Below are 16,174 nucleotides of genomic sequence, written 5' to 3'. Positions count from 1 at the left end.
GGCTCATTAAAACCTTTGTATCCTTATCTTATCTCCTACCTAATTTGGCTTGGAGTCTTTTTTTCCCCACAGCCTTTTAGGCAACACTATGCAGCATTACAGAAGCAAAGAGGAAGGTGGCTGATGACAGCCCAGGATTAGCTTGAATCCTTGAAGAAATTTATTGAAAGATTTACAGTTTTTAATTTTTCTGTAGATGACCATGGTAAATTCTGATTTTCAACGGCATAGATATTACCCCTGTATTGTAGCACTGACAGTGCTTTGTGAACACAGTGATTCAGTTCATCTAAAGTAAGTTACTCCAACTTCTATGGCGGTCTTGAGCTACTCAGTCTAAATATAGCTAATGAAAAGGTGCAGCATCTGGATCAATATCCGATTTGTGGAATCTTGCTTGCTTCAATGAGATTTGATTATGTCTGTCTATGGCAGATGAAGCAGGGTGTGAAATGCTAATGGCTCATACTAGTCCACTGAGGCCAAGCCTTGGTAGCTGCTGTGAATGTTGGCTTTCTGCCATCATTATTTTCTTTAAAGTAAATGTCTCTTTAACTGGTTTGGGTTTTGGTTTGTTTCTTTCCTTTAGTTGAGGAAGTAATATTAGTTGACAGTTAATGAAATTGCTTTCTCTCCCCTTTGGTGCTGAAAGTTCAGCTTAACACAAATACCTAAATAAGTAAAGCCATGCAGATATAGAGGGGGGGGGACACTTTTTTTTTCTTTTTTTAGCTTTTCATTCGTGGGTGAAAGCAAATAAGAAGAAAACAGAAATGCTTTGGTGTTAGGTTGCGTAAAAGAGGGGTAGATGCTAAGAGTCTGTGGTGGTTTAGAGAAGCTGGAGTAAAAGAACAGAAAGGAAGTGGGGAAAAAAAGCGCCACTGGGAGAGAAACAGTAACTCTTTGTTGCGAAACACTTAGCACTTCTTTGGAAGCAGTCTTCGGTTAATTATACTGCAATTGATTAAAAATTGTTACAAATAAACAAAACCCATGTCTTTTTAGAAAATGGTGGTTTGGGTTTGGGTTTTTTTTCTTACTTAGTATTATGAAGCACAGTAGCTATCTCACTTCAATTCAGTACATATCAAAAGCTACATTTTTTACTGTTGTTACTGTTTAGCTCCTCCGTTTCATTGGTTTTATGTACTTAATTGGGAGAAGGTTTCAGAAATATGAGTTGCTCATTTCCCTTTCTCATAAAAGCTGGAGACAGTTATAGGATAAGTTATCCCAAGTAAATTTAAGGGCATGAGGTTAGCCCAGCCTGACAAAGTTATTAGTTTTATGTTGCTGGTTAGAAAGACTAGTTAGTTTGAATACTTTACCATGTTGTGTTGCTGAGGGAGGCTTTGGCAAGTTATGACTTGGGAAGTTTGTATGCTAAGAATATTTGCATCTTTTATTTGTATCTCTGTATAATAAGTTACCTTTTTCATTCATCAAACAGTTGTTTTGCAGATGTTTAATGCAAATTCCATGAGAAGAGAAAAGACAGTCTTGTGGCTAAAGTATAGGATTTGTGAGAGACTGAAATATTTATGGTTAATGGCTCAAACAATCCTTCATTTGCAAAAGCAGCAGGTGCTTTGCTGACAGTGTGCAAGGGAACAGCCCAGGTGCAGAGGGTGTGAGCACTAGAGGATGACCACAACAACAAATTAATCTTTGTTTAGCAAGAAGCTGGATTTTAAGCTAAATAAGGGAAGAGGCAGATAAGAAGCAGATCCTGCAAGGTGGGATAGTACTTTTTATCATGCCAATCATGCCTCCCTTACACAACCTGCTGAGGTGTGAGAAGTCCCCTCAGGAGAGGTATTAAGACATTCCAGGTAGGCCTGGAGGTATTCATCCCTTCTGACAGGGCATAACTGGCTTAATACGCTGACATGAGAGGCAGCTGTCCTGTTGTAAAAGGTATCATAAACCATCAAAGACTGAAGTGCCCCCAGACTCATTTTTGGGGCTTTCCACCGGAGGACTGCACATGATCCACAGTTACATCAGATAGTGTAAAACTCCTGCAGCAGAGGTGCCTGGCCCATTGCTACTTATCCTAAGTGTATAATAACCCACTGAACTTTGTTTTGTGGGCTTTCCACTACCCGTGATGGATCAAGAATGCCACCGTTACTTTGACCAGTGGACACTGAAATTGCAACAATCAAGTCTCGTCACTGGATATTCTTTTACTCTTATCCTTCTACTCTTCTAACTTCTTCTCAAAGCATATTGTAAACCAGACTAAAAATTTTCAGTCAGTGCCTTAGTAAGTACCTTGTGATGTTTGAAGAAGTGAAAGTTGTCTAAGTTTAAGTTTGCGAAGTTAAAGTTTGTAAAGTTGCTTACTTTGTCTGGATGTTGTTTTAAAATTTACCAAGTACTTTATTCTGCCTTAGTGTTCTAAAAGTTTACAAGTAATAGTTTGTTATTGAACCTCTTGAAAATTTTATTGTTTCTCCCATGTGCTGCCAAGACAGAATCAAAGAACCATCCCATAAACCCACTGAGAAGACTAGGACATAACAGGATTGAAAAGAAAAACCTATACTTAGGGAAAGATTTTTTTTTTTTGTGGGACACTTCACTACTCTGTGCCTCTGTTTACTTTGCTTTTAAAAAGGATACTCTCTCATTAGTTATGCTGAGAATAAAGTCGTTAATATTTGCCTGGTTCCTTGAAATCTTAAAAAGGTACATATTTTTGTATTTTAGTTATTTTGTCCTGTAGAACTATGTGGTGGGGAGGTGCAGTCAGTTAACTTTAATAAATTCAATCAGTGTTAATTAGTTGTTCATCATCTTGTATGAATCTTTGAACATGGTTCATAGTAGGTAGATGGCAGTAAGTTAAAGCAGAAGAGGACCCTCGGTGTCTAACTTGTAGTTTATTCCAAAGCAGTGTTACCACCAATGCAAGCTGTAAGTCTGCCTGCATACCTAGGGATAGGTATTGCTAGATAAAAGTACTTCAAGTGATCATAGGTACCCATGTGCCTAGTAAAATACAATCTGTATTTCCAGAACAGGAATTCAAGTCAAATGTGCCCTTTATGTGCTTAGATTTAATTATTTTAACCTTATAGATTTAATTTTTGCATTAAAATTTGGTTCAAGTAATTTCCATTACAAGTCTGAAAGTCCTTGTTCTAAGCTCTTAAGTGCAGCAAAGTAAACAGGCTTAATATCTCTTTATTAAAAAAAAAAAAAAAAAAGATTGACGCCAGGAATTAGTAGAGTTTAACTCCTATATAAAGTGCTATAAAATTAACATGACCCAGACCTGCAGTTCTATAGATGCAGTTCTGTACTTTTTGTATTTCATCACAAGAATGTTTTAGAATGTGTCAGTCTGTGTGTGACACTACAATTGGACATTTGGGGAAGTAACTCTCTGTTGGAGTTTTATAGAATTAAAAAATAAAATAAGAAACACACACACAAAAAAACCCCAACAACTAACTAGCAACTAACAGTAAATTGTTTTTTGTTTGAACAACATGTCAGCAATACTTTTATCAGCATCAGTATTTCCATTCTTTTTTTTCTCCACAGGTATCATAGCTTTAGAAAACCTGTTGACTCATATCCTGTGCATTATTACAGAAAGCAAATGCGACACACACAAATACGTATTTCTTGCTTTTCCCTGTCTTGTACTGTCTTCTCATTTCCCCTTTTAATATTCCTTATTCTTCCCTTTTGTGGTGCATTTCCTCCTTTTACTTACATAAAACCTTGAAATCCGTGGTTGATAGTTGAAGTCTCCAGAGTTGTCAGTGGTTCTATCTTGTGTTTTTCTGTCATCTGTGTAAGAAAGCTGAGAAGAAACAATATTCCTGTCATCCATCCTGTTATCTCTTTTTCTTTTTTCTTTTATTTTTTTTCTTCTCTCATTGTTGTTGTTGTTGTTTAGCTTCTCCCCAGCTGCAGTTCAGATGTTTCATGCTGATGCTCTTATATCTGGGACACTTTATTGTCTGCTGTCCTTGTTCATCATTTCTGTATGGGTAATGAACAGAATAAGGGTTTCATTCTTTTTAATTGTTGCCACAGTTGTAAGTACGTAGTTTCTGAGTCAAAAGTTACTCAGTTATGTACATTTAATAAACTACACTAAACTTTGCATATATACACTGTATTGTACAGTACTAGCCTTTGGCAGTAAGTTCATCAGTTTCTATGAGTGTTCAAAATAGCCTGGACTAAGAGTGACCTAAGTAATTGTCCTGATGGGCCAAATATTGCTTCACATAGTCGATCTATATAAAATATAGTCTATATAAACATGTATAGTGTAAGAACACGTACATAACCTACACTTGTATACTTAGGATATTTAGAAGTGAATAAACCTATGTGCTTAAGGCTTCAGGTACTCTAAAGTAAACAACATGAAACAGTCTGAATAATATATTTTTCCATTGAGTTCAGTGGACTTAAGCAGTTCTCATACTTTCTGCTGGTGCTCTTGAAGTGTACCTTTACTGAATTTTTTAATAAAGTTTTTGTGGAGATGTTTCTTTTGCAGTTTGTGCAATTAAACTTGTACCCCTCTGCATTACGGTTATCTTTTCTTGGGTTGAATGCTGGTGACAGTCTCTTCCAAGCTGGCCTATTAATACAAATAGGAATTGCAAACATTCTAGCTTATTTTAAGCATCTGAATAGAACACCATGTCAGTTGTACATTCCATAGGACTTGGTGACCATTTGTAATTTTTCTTAAATGCGATGAGTTCTGTGGTACTGCATTATTTTCCATTAGTAATGACTGCAAGTAAGTACGAGAACATATTGCAGACATTGGTCATTGTTTTGTTTCTTTCTTCTTTCCTTAATTTTGTATCATTTGACAGATCTGATACTAGAATAAAAAAATATACAGCATGTATGAGTGTGTGAGTGTGTATATGACTGAAACTACGCTTTGCCTCAGAATTTGGTGGCAGCACTTGAGTGGTGAGCTGTAAAGACCATGTTAGGTGTGTGTAAGAGGCTACTTACATGTAACTGATCAGATGGATGGTTTCCTTCATAACTCATTCTGCTGAGTCTTTTCATCATGATTTTCACTGACAGAGTTATAACACAAATTCATTAAGCAAGCTGCTTTAAGGTTGAAGGAAAGGAACATATCTGGATTTGAGGGCTGTATGTGTATGCTGTGCTTAAAAGGCATGCTATTGGTACTAATTTTTTTTATTTTTATTTTTTTCAGGACAGGTTAAAGTGTTCAGGGCCCTATATACATTTGAGCCCAGAACGGTAAGTACATCTAAATTTTAGTGGTTTGAAAAGCTTAATTTTAATCTTGTCAGTAACATTTCTTCAATTCTACTAGGATTGGCCTATTAGACTTACTGTACTGTTTTCAATGATAAAGTCTGTTTGATGGGTATTTGTTCTTAATGTGACTAAAACTGTCTGATTAATCATCACTCTCCAGTAAGTCCACTTTGTTTAAAAGCAGCACACTTTCTTCTGTAGTGTGTTGCCTGCAATCTAAGATCTGAAATCGTAAGTAATTCAGTTTTTCTTCCAAAAAGGGGATGAAATTAACAAACACAAGATACATTTCATTGCTTCTTTTGCACAGTGCTCTGTTTGAAAGAACACAGTCTTTCTGCATTATTAGGAGGATTGCAAATACAAAAGGTTATCTGTAGGCTATCAGGTTGTTATCTAGGTGATAGAGAATTTGAGTTACCATTCTTTTTAATGAGAAGGTGAATTTACTCTGACTTATCCAGGTATCTGTTTTTCATTCGTACACGTAATCAAATATTTGTTTATTCCTCTTTCTTTTTCTTTCTGTTTTTAAGCCAGATGAACTGTACTTTGAAGAAGGAGATATCATTTACATCTCAGACATGGTGAGTCTAAGACATCCCATACAGACTGAACACTTCTGAGATACAACATATCCCTTTTAAAATATTTTCTCTTTTTGCTGCAGAGTGATACAAATTGGTGGAAAGGAACTTGCAAGGGGAGAACTGGACTAATTCCAAGCAACTATGGTAATGTCTAGAATATTTTTACTTGGTAATGTCATTTACAATCAAAGGAAATTACTAAACAAAAAAGGGTTATTTTCAAAACCAGATCACATTGGTGTTTAACAGTATTCTACCATGTGTTTCAGAGTACATCTGTCTGCAGTATCAGTCACCATTTTACATCAGCAGTGGACAGGCTGTCTTGTGTTTTTATAACCCAAAGACAGCATAAGTTTGCTGTGTTCATGTTTCTGCTTGTGCAGGTAACAGTAATAGATGTTCTCAGTTTTGAGGGGAAGAATGTGTGGTTCTAAAGGAACCATTTTTGTTTGCCATTTGTTGTAATTTAATGAATATATCCAGCCATAGAAAACATTGTTTACTTGGGGATTGCATCATATTAAATATCCCTTACACGTTTGGACTGGATAGAAACTGCTTTTTCTGATTTAACTAAAATGACTTTTAAAAGCCATGAGTACAGACAATACTTCTTCCAAGTCCTCCCAGGAACTGTAGACACAGTAACAGTGTCTCATGACAGATTGCATCGTAACTGCCAATATGATAGTGACTGTGGTTGCTTCATGTTGTCCTTTCTTCACTAGGAGATTTTATGGTAGCAATGCTATGATTCCCTGGTAGTTAGTAGAAATACATTAATAGAAATCCATAGTGTAGTTACTGAGACCACAGCATCAAATTTTCCTTTAGTTTGGGACTTCCAGTCTGACTCCACTCTTGCCATCAACTCTTGCTAGAATTCAGAGGTTACATGCAAGCAGAATAGTTCATACATGGTTACCTACGCTCACATGTCTTTTGAACACTGAAGTGTGTTATATTTAAAATATAATTAAAATAAAATCAACAGTATACCAATTCAATGTGTGTTCCCATTGGAAAAACTTGGAAAACTTCAATTTTAGAACAGGGTTGGGGAGTGGCATCTCTGTGTACTTGCAAAACTTTCACTTGTAAGCAGAACAGAAGTCTCTGCATACCTTAAAACAAGGAGTAATAGGAACATGTCTTCTGTTTTAGACAAACTATAAAATCCCCAAGGTCAGCTTTCTCTGGTTACACCATTAGGACTGACAGGTTTAGTTGGTTTTAAGCAATGAAACACTGTGATCTGTGCTATTTTATAACCCTTTTGCAAAAGATGGAGACAGACCTGAAACTATTGAGTCTGGGGGGGGGGGTGTTGTGCTTCATCTGCTGGGCTGGAAGGAGCACATTTTAAAAGAATGTGAATGAAAAGCTGCTGAAGGCAGTCAGTGTTATCTGCAATAAAAATACTTATTATGGAACTTCTGGCAAAAATTTTCTAAAAGGTTGTTAAGACAGTGTTGTTAGTGTTAATACTGTCTGCTATTCCCAACAAGCACTGCTCATTATGACTAACTTGTGCTGCTTGTGTAATAGGTGTCTGCTCTGGGCATGGCTTCTCTGCATTAGGATTCTGTTCACTATTTACACATATTATTTTAAAATTAAATACCAGAATCTAGCATTTGTATTTTATTTTACTCACAGCTAGCAAGTTAAGCATGTGAAATCTTACAATTACAAGCATTATGGGAGGAATACACATCAAAGTGAGAAAAGAACTAGATAAACCAAAAGAGTCTTGAGATTTTTACTTCTGGTACTAATGTACAGTTATCAGTATTTTTCTGCTTTGCATCTGATTACAGTAACATTGTGATCTGAGGAAAACCCTTTCACATAACAACCATAGTGCAAGGGTTCAGAGATCCCATTTTTCTCAGATTTTACACTGTCCTGCTTGCCTGTTACTCTTAGTTGTTAGTGATTTTCCAGTTTTAAAACAGAAGGTTGATCTTCAATCTGCCCATCACTACTGTCATTGTTTAAGCAGAGGTTTTTTGCAGGCCTCCCACAAATTTTCCAGGAAAGAGAGAAAATCTCCATCAAACGAAAAGGAAGCCTCTTGCGAGTTGATCTTTTTAGCTCCTTGGAAATAATTCACTCATAATTATAGATTGAAAGCCTACCCTCATGCAACTGCTCAGAACCACCTTACAAGTTTAGAAAGGGAAGTAAGGACTGAGATTAAATACTACCAGATTCCTGGTAACTTGCAACTGCTGATCAATTTGATGCTGCTGTTTGAAATTTTCACGGACTTTTCTCTGAAATGCTTTCCTATACACTGGAAACAGAAGTTTTTCTGGCTAGTCTGTCACTCATAAATCCCTTTTCACATTAGAATCAACTATGTATTACTGTTTCCTTTGGAATAATGTCAAATATCTATTCAGTTTCAGAAGTAGTTAGAATTTACTCTTTCATTTCAGTGGCAGAGCAAGCAGAGTCTATTGATAATCCACTGCATGAAGCTGCCAAACGAGGTAAGTGTGTTTGGTCTTTTAGTCATGTAATGCTAAAGGGTGTTTTGCATGTTTTCTGCTATAATAATAATAGTATATTAAGAATGAAGATGTTTTGCCTGTTTTGGTCGTCTGGTATCTTGAACAAGTTATCTGGTAACTTTTACAACTTTGAAAAGCTGAGATACAAGCCTGATAGAATTGCCACTCTGTGGCTGTATACACAGAAAAAGTGTGGTACCATCTTTTTAACTGCATAAAGATCTAAAGGTCTTCTGGGAGTGGAAAATATTTGGTATGACTTTGGCTTAATGGATAGCATTGCTGCTGACTCACTTTTACTGTTTTTAAGTTCATGGAAAGCCTGTCATTCAGAGAGAACTATGTGTGTTTAATGGTTCTGTTAAGTCTTTAAAGAAAAAAAAGATCATCAAAACTGATTTTGTCTTTCAGGCAACCTAAGCTGGTTGAGAGAGTGTTTGGATAATCGAGTTGGTGTCAATGGCTTAGACAAAGCTGGAAACACAGCTCTGTACTGGGCATGCCACGGAGGTCATAAAGGTATCAGAGAATTAATTTGAAATTACTTTGCTTTTCTTGATGTGCTTTTAGACTAGTTGATAAAATTGCAGTGCTATCACAAATAACAAAACCATTTTTTAATGTTCTTTAAAAAAAAAAAAAAGAAAAAAAAAAAAAAGAAAAATTAGAACTAAAAGGAAGTTCAGCTCCATCAACTGCTGTGTGTTTTGTTGCTGTTGGAGCAGGCATTCTTATCAGTGTAACCGTTAGAAACAGAGTGGGAAGAAGGACAGACCAAAAAGAAGTTTTCTGTTATTTTGCATATTCTATGCAATATCATGTAGTTTTGATTAATGGTTGTTTGCCCAGTGCAGTCTGACTTACAGATTTTCATTAGCTAATTGGATCGCTCTTTCACTGAATCTAAATTAAAATTTATACTAAGAATGCAAAAAAAGCCTGTTTTGTTTCTACTAAATTTTTCTCTTTAACCCTCTCCCTGTTTTCTGCAGATATAGTAGATGTTCTGTTTTCCCAGGCAAACCTAGAGTTAAACCAACAGGTAAGTTAAACCAACAGATCCTTACAGTAAGATATGTGATGTTATTCATCCTTGGTACAAGCTGAAAGGTTTTTTGCTGTATTTTAATCCTGTTGCTTTTCCCTCTAACTCCACAGAACAAATTGGGAGACACAGCTTTGCATGCTGCTGCATGGAAAGGTTATGCAGATATTGTAGAGATGCTGCTGGCAAAGGGTAAAGATCTTCACCAAGGTTTCAACAATCTATGTGGCAGACTAGATCCATGAATGTTTTTAGTTTGTATTTTTAAGTGTTTTCGTATAACTCAGGTACAGTCCTTAGCCAGCTCACCTGCCTGACTTTATAAGTCTTGCAGAAAATTCTGGCAGCGGTTTGGAAAGTTGACATCTCACCTGCTCAAGGTAGATTTCATCCTGCTTTGCAGACAAAATTAGGCACTTAACCCCAGAGCAGCAATGGCATCTGCTTGCTAGAAAGGGAGAGTAGCCAGCAAGTTCCCTAAGTAACTGTAGCTTATGGGAGAGCATCCAGAGCTTCTGGGTCTGCTTCAGAGCAGTTCATAGGTCAGATTCCTGTGTCCGTTACTATTCTAGCCACTTTAATGAAATTCATATCAGAATGCCATTGCTCGAAAAATAGCTGGGACAGTGATTCATGATGAAAATTTTCTATTATGAAGGGGCAAGAACAGATCTGAAGAACAATGAGAAGAAACTGGCTTTAGATATGGCAACCAATGCAGCTTGTGCTTCCTTGCTTAAGAAGAAACAGAGTGCAGGTATCTCTGATTTTGTTTTTCTGATAAATTTTTTCTTTTAAGAGGACACTTAATATTTTAAACAAATACCAATATGTTGAAAGCCACAAAAAACAGTTGGGAGATACATGAATGGAGTTGCATTCAAAAGGGTTTACCTGAGAGGGTTAGTTCAGATTTATGATAGAAATGTGTTTTATCACATGCAGTGTTGCTGACTGCACACAAAGTGCCATCCTATGTCAACAAAAGGCAAAAGAGTTAAGAAGATGTGGAAATAACAAGGGAAGGAAATAGAACACAGGTCCTTCAGATGGAAAAAGGAAAGGATGGAAATTACTTTAAAAGCAGTATACCACAAGGGACAGGGTATGAAAGTAAAATAGTGTGCTGTCTTCCCCATTGTGCTTGTCTATTTCTCCAGACTTATGCCTAACCAACACAAACAGATGCTCTTCTTTTATTTTCTAATGCTATTTTTTTAAATTTCTTATTCCTGTATCTTTCTGAGTGATTGTCTAATAGAAAAATGAAGAAAGTCCGCTTTCAGATATTTATCAAAATAGTCTCACTACCTCCCACTCTGTTCATCTCTCTTAATAGCACAGTGCCATGTCCAAAAGATTTAAAAATACAAAAGCTGAACAAAGACTGAATTGTCCGGTATTGTGTAACTAATACTCCCTATAGTTTTCAGGGGGCTGAAGTTAGGGTGGAAACCGTAGGTGAAATGGGAAATTACTTGAAAATATAGGCAGAGTTAAAGCTGGTTTTGTTGGGATATGCAGTTTAGGAACTGTATTGTCACAGGACAAGTAAGAATAGAGGAAATGCTAACCTGTGAGAGCTTAGTGGTTATGGGAATTACATGGTGGAGTAGCTGACTTCAGCTTTAGATGCCAAGAGGAGTAGTTGCAGCAAAAGTGTTATCCAGCTCTTTGGTAGAGGTAATGTCAGGAATTCCCAGAAAACTTTTGAGAAGTTGTTTCTCTCAATTTTGACTCTGAAGAAAGCAGTTCTAACAAAGGGCAGAATTCCTTCTGTTTTTATGGTTTTTTTCTAAAGGTAGTTAATCCTTGTTAGGAGCACTTACTTCATCTTTGCATGTTGATTGTAGGCACCTGGTACAGGTGTATGCTCTGTTCTGATGTCCCTAATAATTATATTAATGTTTAGTTTCCTGATACTAAGTACTAATCTTCTACTTTGTTACTCCCTCTAAATTAATTTAGTTTCATGGCTGGCTGATTTTTCATCCTCAGTCACTTAGTCTGTCACCAGTCTCTGGTACCCTCACACCCTGTCTTTTCTTGCTTGCCTGAGCTGGTATTCTTGGTCTAACTGCTGTTTCAGTATTAGCTTCCATGTTTGCGTTTTTACCTTAATTTGGCCTTGTAAATATCTCTTACACTGCTGATCTGTATACTTTTCTTGAATTTTGTATTTTCTTTGCTGTTTTCAGTATTCTGTTGTACTCTTCCTGTTAGTATTCAGTATTCCTGGTAGTCTTGAGTAGTCTTCCTGTCCCCAGTTCCAGATCTGTTCCTATTTAGATACAGCTTCTGTCATAGTCTATTTATAAAACTTGTTTTTTTGGAGGAAGCTTATATTGCCTCCACTTAAATGTTCAGTTTGGTTTCACATGTACACACACACATTCAAATGTCATAATTGCTGAAATATATTCTAAAACATTAAAATTATTAAAATCATGTCATAGAAATGCGGAAAGATTGTGTTATTTGTGCTACTGAACAAGGGAACAACTATTACACAGAAGAAATGGAATTTACATTTTCTCAAAATATGGCCCCTTAAGCATAGAGCTCTGCAATTTCTTTTCTTCCCTCCCCGTTCTTCCTTTGCTACTTCTCCTACTCAAAAAGAAAACAAATTTTTTTTTTCAGTTAGATTTCTTTTCTCAAAACAATTAAGCAAGTCAGTTTTAAAGGTATCCTGGATTTCTGGAATAAGAAAGAGTAACATGATTATCAATTCTGTGAATTATGTCAGGCTACACCTGATTTTTTTAATACTTTGTTTTAAGATGTTATTACAAAGCTTTAACTGACTAGGATCTTGTGATGTACAATGTAATATATATATTATCTATAATCCCTATTCCTATATATTTGAAAATCTGTTGGAAAATAATTATCTATCACAAAAAGCCTGTGCTATTTATCTTGGCACAGTCTCAAAGATAGATGTAATTCTCCAGGTACTGCTGCACATCTGGTAAATATACTTTAATACTCCTGTTTTCTGCTTACTATCCTTCAAAAACAAAGGCTCGTAAGTATATCTAACAAATAATTAGTCAGGAAAAAACTTAAATGAGAAGGGGGGGATGGGAAAAATAAATGGAATATGTTTGATTTTAAGCAGAGAATGGCAGTCAGCTAGGTACTATCCCCACTTGATGAGGATAAAACCATGGAAGCTCTTCCACGAGCTCAGCAGTCCTTTCCTTTGTGATTTAAAAGTAATACATGCAGAAAATAGGATTAAAGAGTTCAAGCTCTGGTGTACAGGTTCCAGGGAGCCAGAACATGGCTCTTGAAGGTCACAGACTAAATTTCCTAGGTAGGAGGTGTGATTACTGGTTTAGCCATGCATTTGAGACCCAGATCTACATCCCCATCTGTGTAGCCCTAACATCTCTGAATTATAGAGGAGTCAGGTTTGTTTGGTCCTGGTTTGTAAGCATTGCAAATGTGAGTCATTTTCTGATTTTATCCCAGATTAAGGGAAAGTTTTGTTTCTTTCCAGATACAGTCCGAACACTGAGTAATGCAGAGGAATACCTTGATGATGAAGACTCCGATTAACTTTCTTCATTCAGCATCAAGAACTATAACTTGCGTTGCCTATATCAGTCTCAAAACATATCTTTGCAACTGTTAAAATATCTTATTTTGAGTATTGCAATCTTCCAGTATAGCATATAAATGAGTGGGTGAAATCATGCTTTCCAAAGGAATAATCTTTCCCTAGGCCAGAAGATGTCACATTTTGAATCAGAGTTCCTTTGGAAATATCCCACATAGGAAGTGTGGCGTACTGTTACTGTTGAATGGGCAGAACAGCATCTTCTAAACTCACATGCTTCATCTCAGGCCTTCCCAGCAAGTGCCTTACATCTCTGGAATGTGTTTCTCTAACTGAAAGGTCCTTCTGGGACAGCATGACACCATTGCTAACATTTTCCAAAATCTCCGTGGGCATAGGTTCATTTGTGCAGCTAATACTGACAGAGTCAGTACTGGCTGACAGGCATGAATAGGAATGCTGCTATAGAGAGGAACCATTATTTTCCCACATGGAGCCAGCATGACAAAGTTTGATTTTTATTTTTGGTAAAATTTTTTCCCTTCCTTCCTCTACCTCTCTAAGGTGCAAAATGACCTAAGGATGACCTGCCCCAGGATGCTTTGTTCTCTCTATTGCTATAGGCCCAATCCCTGAAACATTAACTCAGGTGAAATGCTTGCTTAAGTCAGGTTTGCTTGAGAAATATACTTAATTCTGAACTTGGTGGCTTGGTTATTTTGCTCTTTGAAGTGCATTATGCTGAAACTATTTGTAGTGAAAGGAAGACAGAATATTTTCCTATTTATCCTGCCTAAAATTTTTAATACTGGTCTCTTACTTTGTAAAAGTGCTCTTATATTTTGTCCTAAGTTACCTCAAAGTTGAAGTGTGTTTGAAAGAATGAGGGAAGATGTATATCAAATATACCACAGGTATTTAGAAGAGATACCTTAAGCTGAATAAACATTTTTAAAATGTATGACTTCTTCCTGTGAACTAAAGAGAACTAAAACATTATTGAGCCACTTTTGAGCTTCCCTGCAGAGCTAAAAAACAGTACTTTCTTTAGATTGCTCAAATAGCTGCAGCCAAATATTGTAACTTACTGAGGGATACTTTCTTACTGTGAGGGTAAGAAAGTGTTACCAGTATTTGAGATAAAATCTCATATTCAATTTTGTTGCAAACTTCCCTAGTAGGGGCTTCTAACAAACTCATTTGAACACAGCAGTTTGCCATACCAAAAAAAAAAAAAAAAAAAAGGGAAAAAAAAAAAGCTCTTGCAAAAGATTGGGGATAAGTGAAAAGCTCTTGTGAAAGACTGGGGATAAATGAAAAGCTCTTGAGAAAGTCTGGGGATAAACAAAAAGCTCTTGAGAAAGTCTGGGGATAAATAAAAATCACACTAAGTATTTTAGAGATTAAAAGAAGTCTAGAGCACTCCTAATTTCCCACTTATAAAAATATATTCAACCAAATTTCTTATTTTTATCACCCTGGAAAGAACTAAATACAGGTAACACTTGCTAAGCATTTGTCAAAGAAGGCAGTGCTTGATTCACCAGAACTATGTAAGATGGAGGCATTACACAAATAGTCATCTGCAGATATAGTTAAAAACTCTTTAAATGTTAAAACTAAAACAAATGTTTTAACTGTATGGAATACTGTGGCTACATGAACAGAGATGTTTTATTTTGTATATGAGCTTGAATATCCTGGAGGAGAAGAAATAAAAAACAAATCCACCAGTTTTTTCTCTCTAGCTTTCATTAGGACAGTTGTTGAACATAACTGTTAATAGACAGAGACTGTTCTGCTTCACATTTAATCACCCAGGTATTCTACTAGCCCAGCTTTTTACCATAATCAAGCTACATGTTATGATGCATGCTATTGATTAAAATTATGCAATTTCAAAGTGCAAGTTTGAAAGGTCCTGTAATGAAAGGCAAGAAGGTTCTTGAGTCTTTTTCCTGCATAAATGAAGCTCACAGGGTTAAAATTCTTCAGTGTCACAGGATATGGAGAGAATGGCTCTTCCCAAGTCACTGTTTTTGTTGAGTTTTGGAGGCAGAGTTTGTATTCTTAACTCTTAATGTAATGTCTTATGCTGCCATGGGTTCAACATCCTACGAGGAAAACGTTATGCTCCTGTCTCTGGAATTAACAACTGCCAGAAGATCTTATGTTCTGCAGATGCTGCAAAAGAAGAATGGTGACAGAAGCACAACTTGAGCACAAAGATTGTGTTCTGAAGTTCTTACTGAAAAAAGCACATTTACATCTCAAGACAGCTAGCAAGTGCTGTGATTTGTTTCTAAGACCAAAATTATCGCTTTTGGGTTTTTTTCCACGACTTTGTTTTTCTTCATGAGACTGTCTACTTATCTTGTGAAATACAGATCACTGTGAAAGTTTTCAGGCAATAAATTACTTTTTGCCTAACTCCAGCAGTTTAAGTTTTGATGTTAAAAACAAAACACAACCCAAACTGAATGCGCTGCAACTAGAAGGAGTTACAGCTGGAGTAAGCTGAAAGATTTCTTACTAGTCTTACTAGTTATGCAAACCTACTTACTCTCTCTACTTTTCTTCAATCTATGCAGGCTCATGGACTTTCTTCCAAGGACAGCTGCATTCAGTATTGTAACAATAAGAAAAATATTTTTTTTTAGGAGCAGCAAAGTGAAAGTTTTCAAGCTCATGGTGTCTCCTAACTGAACGTTGAAGGATATTATGTCTTGTGTACCTCTTGTTGAACTAACTTGTGCCTTTGAAAATAACTGTGCTCCAGGTATAAATTTTGTGCTGTTAGGGGGTAATTCAGTTGTTTGAAAGCTTTTTTCAAACTGAACTAGTAAATCTTCTGTTGGCCTAATCAAAAAATTCAAGTGTTTAATCCCTTTTTTCTAGGAGAAAAATGGGTCTTTTTTTGAACTGTCCTAGACTCTGGATAATTTTCAAGTTAGTATGCTGTTTTACTAAGACAAACTCCACCTCACTGAATTCCACTCTTAAATATGTCATCACCTCAAATGTTATTTGCTTAAAACAGTTAAGGTCACACAAAAAGGTTAAACTGAGTAGCCGGTTTCTGGCAAAGTCTTCAGCTTAGAACTTTTGAGCCCTTATTTCTGAAGACATTGTCATATTTCTTGTGTTTGAGTTTTATGTC

At 36.3% G+C, this 16,174-nt stretch overlaps 1 protein-coding gene across 1 annotated transcript in view; it reads left to right on the top strand.

Moving 5' to 3' along the window:
- Nucleotides 1–15,444, top strand: part of OSTF1 (osteoclast stimulating factor 1) — a 21,743-nt gene extending 6,299 nt beyond the window's left edge. The window contains exons 2-10 of the mRNA XM_027886288.1: nt 5,222–5,268; nt 5,826–5,876; nt 5,960–6,023; nt 8,327–8,380; nt 8,813–8,920; nt 9,394–9,443; nt 9,560–9,638; nt 10,105–10,203; nt 12,955–15,444. Coding sequence (XP_027742089.1) covers nt 5,222–5,268; nt 5,826–5,876; nt 5,960–6,023; nt 8,327–8,380; nt 8,813–8,920; nt 9,394–9,443; nt 9,560–9,638; nt 10,105–10,203; nt 12,955–13,013 — 611 coding nt within the window. The 3' untranslated portion in view covers nt 13,014–15,444. The remainder of the gene's footprint in view (nt 1–5,221; nt 5,269–5,825; nt 5,877–5,959; nt 6,024–8,326; nt 8,381–8,812; nt 8,921–9,393; nt 9,444–9,559; nt 9,639–10,104; nt 10,204–12,954) is intronic.
- The last annotated feature ends 730 nt before the right edge of the window (nt 15,445–16,174 follow it).

Source organism: Empidonax traillii, unplaced genomic scaffold (assembly GCF_003031625.1).
Source record: "Empidonax traillii isolate 1590-97213 ecotype Southwest subspecies unplaced genomic scaffold, ASM303162v1 scaffold183:size818647, whole genome shotgun sequence".
NCBI lineage: Eukaryota > Metazoa > Chordata > Aves > Passeriformes > Tyrannidae > Empidonax > Empidonax traillii.
The sequence above is the reverse complement of the archived record's forward strand: the minus strand, read 5'-3'. Positions and strand labels throughout refer to the sequence as shown.